At 42.1% G+C, this 6,000-nt stretch overlaps 1 protein-coding gene across 3 annotated transcripts in view; it reads left to right on the top strand.

Annotated features, from left to right (window-relative positions):
• The first annotated feature begins 2,442 nt into the window (after positions 1 to 2,442).
• TRDMT1 (tRNA aspartic acid methyltransferase 1) overlaps positions 2,443 to 6,000 on the top strand; it is a 55,058-nt gene continuing 51,500 nt past the window's right edge. For all 3 annotated transcript variants that reach the window (XM_044677759.1, XM_044677758.1, XM_044677756.1), the window contains exon 1: positions 2,443 to 2,615. In XM_044677759.1, the coding sequence (XP_044533694.1) occupies positions 2,552 to 2,615 (64 nt within the window). In that variant the 5' untranslated portion in view covers positions 2,443 to 2,551. The remainder of the gene's footprint in view (positions 2,616 to 6,000) is intronic.

The following is a 6,000-nucleotide window of genomic DNA, read 5'->3' as shown; positions in this document are numbered from 1 at the left end:
ACAATCCTGAGATGATGCCTGCCCTCCCACCTGAATCTCAAAATTGAGACCCTAATGTTTCAAGTCTCTCTCCTTTTATAGGCACATTTCAACTGGCTTTTTGGTCTCATGCCAGCTCAATGCCACCTCTGCATTCTGTGTTCTAACTCAGTAACTGGCAATCATGCTGGTACAAAAGTGGCTTCTTGCAAAAGTATCTACTGTGCTTAGCATTATCTGGCATGTAGTAAGTGCTTGATTTTTTGTTTATTAAATCTTCCCACTCTAATTCATCCTCTCTTCAGTCATTAAAGTGATTTTCCAAAGACATAGGTCCGATTGTATCACCTCTTCCTTCTCTACTCAATAAACTTCAATGGCTTCCTATTGTAGGACCAAATATAAAATGCTCTGTTTGCCATTCAAAGCCCTTCATAATCTAACTCTTTCCTGACTTTTCAGTCTTCTTATACCTTATGCCTCATACTCATTCCCTTTGATCCCATGATATTGGCCTCTTGGCTATCTCTCATGCCTGGTATGTTCTTCCTACTCCACTTCAATTACTGACTTCCTTCGCTTCCTATAAAATCCTACCTTCTATAGGAAGCACTTCCCAACCCCTATTAATACCGGTGCCTTTCCTTAATTATCTATTTATACTATATGTTGCTTTGCGTCTGTGTGTTGTCTCCACCATTAGATTGTAAACTAATTGAGCTTAGGGAACTTGTCTTTTGCCTCTTTTTTGTATCCTAGGTGCTTAGCACAGTGCATGGCACATAGTAGGCTCTTAATAAATGTTCGTTGATTAAATTGCTTAATATTTGTTTAGTTAAATTTGAAAAACCTTAGTAAGTAGAATAGCAGAATGACATTGTTAAGTCATAAAGGCATGTAGTGAAGGAGTATAGAGCTGCATGAATGAAATCATACTGATTTCAAATGGTTTCTACAACATTTTTGGAAATCATAATATATTAATTGAATAGTTACAGCAAATCCATTACATCCATAAATATGGGTCCTTCTTGTATTCATATAGATAAGAACTTCTCTCTTCCTTAGTAATTGGTTTTATTTCTGTGTCACCCAACCCCTCTCTCCCCTCCCAAATCTTACCATCTGGCAACCAGCCTTCTTATAGATGAATTCCTTCTGACTTAGCTAGGCTGGTACACATGTGGTAGACATATGGTCTATCTTCAGATTTCACAGAAAGCCCTTGCAGCTTGGTAAGACCTTGTTAGAATGTACACTTCCATAAACCAGCCTGAGATGCAGATTCAGATCTATAGCAGAAGAACTTTAAGGGAGGACACTATCTTAACACTTAAAAAACTCTTTAGCATGCCATGACAAAAAGAGACTCTGCCATTGACTTCTCACTAGAGATTAATTTACAGCAACCTTCAGTTCTAATTCATTTCCCTCACAGTTTCAAGCTCTCCAATACTGATTCATAATTTCAAGTGACACATATAGAAAGGGACTGAAGCAGGCATTAGGTCCAACCTCATCATTTTAGTGATAAGGAAACTGAGGCTTTGGGAGGGTGCAGCCCTCAACTGTAAAATGATAGCACCCACCTTCCAGGATTGTTGAGAGGGTAAAATAAGACATTTATAAAGTGATTCACAAATCTTAGAGCACACGGGAATGCTAGCTATTCTGGTGATGATTTAATCCATGGCAGGAGGCACTGGGAGGGTCTTGGACCTGAACTCACATTTACAGTATATGGTCTATGGGGACTGTATGGTGTTTCACTCCTTAGAAAGTATGTTACTTGAGGGCAGGAGTTCCAGGAATCCATACATCCATCTAGCTATCCATGTATCTGTCTGTTCATTATCTACCTATCTATCTCTGTCCATCCATCCATGTACCCACCTATCCATCTGTTTGTGAGTCTGTCCATCCATCCATCCGTCATCCATCTTTGGTATATATTATCTGTGACAGCTATAGTATATATAGACTGTATGGTGTTTCACTCCTAAGAATGTATTCTCCTTGAGGGCAGGAGTTCCAGGCACACTGAGCACTTTATGTGTGTGTGGCATCCATCCATCCATCCATCTATCCATGTATCTGTCTCTGCTCATTATCTATCCATCCATCCATCATCCATCTATCATATATATATTACCTGAGACACAAATAATATATATGATAGCTATAGTATATATAGACTGTACGGTGTTTCAGCCCTTAGAACCTATGCTCCTTGAGAGCAGGGGTCCAGACTTTAAATCAAAGCTCCTAAGCTGACTGAGGAGAGGTGGGAGCAGTGATTAGCTCCTCCAGAGCCCCTAGCCCCGCCCCCTCCCAGTCCGGGCGGGTCCAGGTGACTGTAGAGCCTCTCTTCCCACAGTCCCTTGCGCGTCCCGTTCCCAGCCGCGCTCCACCCCAAACAGAGGTCTCCACGTGCACCCTGGGCCATGGGGACGGGGCTCGGAACTGAATTCTCACGGAACTGAGAGGCGGCGGGTGCGGCCTGGCGTCTAGGCGGGGTGGGGGGGAGGAGACGCTGAGGGACCAGGCCCGGATAGACTTGGGAGACGGAGCCATGGAGCCATTGCGGGTCCTGGAACTGTACAGCGGCATAGGGGGTATGCACCAAGCGCTGAAAGGTACGATCCTCTGTCTCGCGCCTCACGTCCCCAGGATTCTGTGGGCGGGCTGCTTGGAAATGTTGCGCGTGCGCTGTGTCTCCTCAGAAACGGAGAACTTTCTATCCCCCTACCCTCTCGGCGCTTCCGCGGCCCTCGTTCTCAGGGCTGGGCCTCCCTCCGACGCGCGTCGGCCCCGCCCCCGGGCTAAGGACTCTATTCCTGGTGTCGGCTCCGCCCCTTCGCTTGCCCCCGCCCCTTCGTTTGCCCAACCCTCTCGTGCTCTTGGGGCGTCTCCCTCGGGGAAACTTCCCAGGGAGTTTATCCTGGCCCTGAGGTATTCCTGTGGGAACTCTTCCGAGCTCCCTGCTTTCCCTTCACTACAAAGTGAGCTAATTCCTGGGGCCGCCGCTGTTGAAGATAATAAGGCTCTTCTACCCTCAAGCGCCACCGTAAAAAAAATATCGCATCTGTGCTGGTTAGAGATAGACTTTTCTTTCTTTAAACTCCTTTTAGTTTCAGTTAACTAATATTTATTTCTTCTCCTTTGCGAGCGCTCCCCTTAAGTATAGGCAGCAAGCATTTATTAAGCCCCGCTATATACCAGGCATGGGCTAAACTCTGAGTTTACACAGAAGGCAAAAGACAGGCCAGTCAGAGAGGAGAGACAACATGTATATATGGCTGTATACAAACAAGCTACATATGGGATAATTGGAAATAATCAATAGAGAGAAGGAAGGCACCAGAATTAGGGGGATTTGCAAAGGCTTCCTGTAGAAAGTGGGTTTTAAGGAACTCAGATAAGCCAGGAGGTGGAGAGAAGAAGAAAGAATTCTAGTCAGTGGCTAGGAGAAGAGATGGAAAGTAATGTCTTGTGCAAGGAACAGCCTGGAGACCAGTGGATGATACAGTAAATTATAGAAACCCTGAAAAGGTAGGAGGGAACCAGGGCATGAAGGACGCTAAAAGCCAAACACAGGATTTTATATTTGATCGTGGTGCTGGGGAGCCACAAAACCTTTGTAACTGCAAACAAATTCCTAAAAATGTAGGTTCTCATTTTTGTCTTGAATCCATCCCTTTGCTTTCTGGAGATGGGTACTATAAAAATCACCATTAAACTTCTGGAATAGTTTGAAGTCTTTACAACTCCTACAGTATCAATTTAGAACTCGGAGACTTTAGAATCCAAGATGGCAGATAATAGTGGTAGAGTGGAAAAATCACAGGCTCTGGAGCCCAATGACATGGATTTACATCATCCCAGCTCTAATACAAACTACCTTTGGGACCTTGGGCAAGTCAGCCACCGTTGGCCTCAAATTTCTCAATTAAAAATTGAGGGTTTGTTGTTATTCGGATGTGTCTTGTCTCTTCTAAAGGCAAAGATACCAGAGTGGTTTCCTCTTTTCCTCTCCATCTCATTTTGCAGATGAGGAAACTGAGACAAATGAGATGAACTAGCAAATCACACAACTAGTAAATCTCTGAGGCCAGATTCGAACTTGGGGAGAGGAATCTTCCTAACTCTAGGCCTGGTATTTTATCCACTGTACCACCTAGGGAAAGGACTAGACTAGCTATCCTTCTGAGGTTGCTTCTGTAGAAATTCTGAGATTAGGTGTTGGGGGTGAGAGGAAAAGTGAATTACTGTGATTTTATCTTTGTGGCAACTTTTCCACAGCTGCAGATCCTCTTATGTTTGCAATTTATAATTCTAGGTCACTGAGAGGTTAAGTGGTTACTCTTTGGTCACAGGGGCATATGTCAGAGGTAGAATTTAATCCTAGATCTTCCTAACTCCAAGTCTAGTCCTTTTATCTGATACATTTCTTTTCAATTTAGTTCATTAGATTTGATTTGACCATGAAACCCAACACACCCACAGAATGTCTCAGAAGACTTGTACTTGCCTTTCACATTGTCAAATATTCCAGGTTCATATTTTAAGTTTTTATTTATTATTTATTTATTATTTTATTTTAGAGCTTCAGTAGAGTAAGCATGTTGATTTTCCAGCTATCATCCAAAAAGTATTAAGTTCCCTCTATGTGCCATATAGATACAGAAATAAAAGGACAAAATAGTCCCTGCCTTTCATCTAGGCTTCTGAAATGTTCAGCTTGAGTCACAGGATCACAATTCTAAAACTTGAACTGAATTTAATGCCTAGCTTGTCCAGATTCATCATTTTATGTTATCAGAAAACAGGTGAATGATTTTCATTTTTCCTCCTCAATGACAAACTATTGTAATTTAGCTTTATTTTAGTCTACCTATATATCACTTTCTATTTCACAAACTATTGTCTCCTGGTGTAAGGTTACTCTGAAAGACCTTCCGTACCTAGCCTCAGCTTACCTTTTCAGCCCCATTATATATTACTCACTTTCCAAATTTCGTGGTCTTGTTGTTTTTCACATTTGACATTATTATCTCCCTCTCCATACCTTTGCACTGGCCATCTCCCATGAAAAGATTTTACCTCTACCCCTAAAAATTTCTTGATTTCTTCAAGACTTATCTCAAATACCATCTTCTACATAGAACATTTCCTGATTCTCCAGCTGCTAGTGCCTTACCATTAAAAAACCTCGTTTTCATTTTGTATATGTCTGTCTATGTATATATCGTTTCCCCTAATAAAACTTTAGTTCCTGTAGAGTAAGAACTGATTCATTTTTGTCTTTGACAGTCCTGGTACATTCCTGGTAGATACTTCATAAATGCTTGTGGATTGATTGGTTGATTGCTTGGAGGGGTGGAAATGTTGTTTAGTGGACTATTTCTTAGATTGTCTCTTGTGTGCGACATTTAACCCTTAAAAGTTTTTTTTTTATCTGTTGAAATAAAGAGATTTAATTAACTAATTTCCAGTATCTCTTCTAGCCCCCAAATTATGTGTGCCATGGGAGACCTAGCAGTTGTATGGTTGAATGAACTTTATTTAACTCGAAGCCCCAGGAAATCTAGTAGAAAGTGATCCCTCCAAGGGATCATTTTGTATCCCCAGTTCCTGGTGAACAGTTGGTGCTGAATAAGTGTGTTTGATTGTTTTAGGTTTCAGTCCTGGCTTTGACAGCTAACTTGTGACCATCAGCATAGAGTTTGCTTCTTGTGGAAATCAGGATTATAGGTCTAAGGTTTGTCACTTTCCTATGTTTTCCACTGAGAAGAATTAGCTTTATTTCTCAAGCTGAAGTTGTGTTTTTTGTTTTTTTTACTGGTGAGCTTTTTTTTTTTGAACCCTTAACTTCTGTGTATTGGCTCCTTGGTGGAAGAGTGGTAAGGGTGGGCAATGGGGGTCAAGTGACTTGCCCAGGGTCACACAGCTGGGAAGTGTCTGAGACCAGATTTGAACCTAGGACCTCCCATCTCTAGGCCTGACTCTCAATCCACTGAG

Source organism: Gracilinanus agilis, chromosome 5, assembly GCF_016433145.1.
Source record: "Gracilinanus agilis isolate LMUSP501 chromosome 5, AgileGrace, whole genome shotgun sequence".
NCBI classification, from domain to species: Eukaryota; Metazoa; Chordata; class Mammalia; order Didelphimorphia; family Didelphidae; genus Gracilinanus; species Gracilinanus agilis.
Note: the sequence above shows the minus strand (reverse complement) of the source record. Positions and strands in the feature narration are given on the sequence as shown.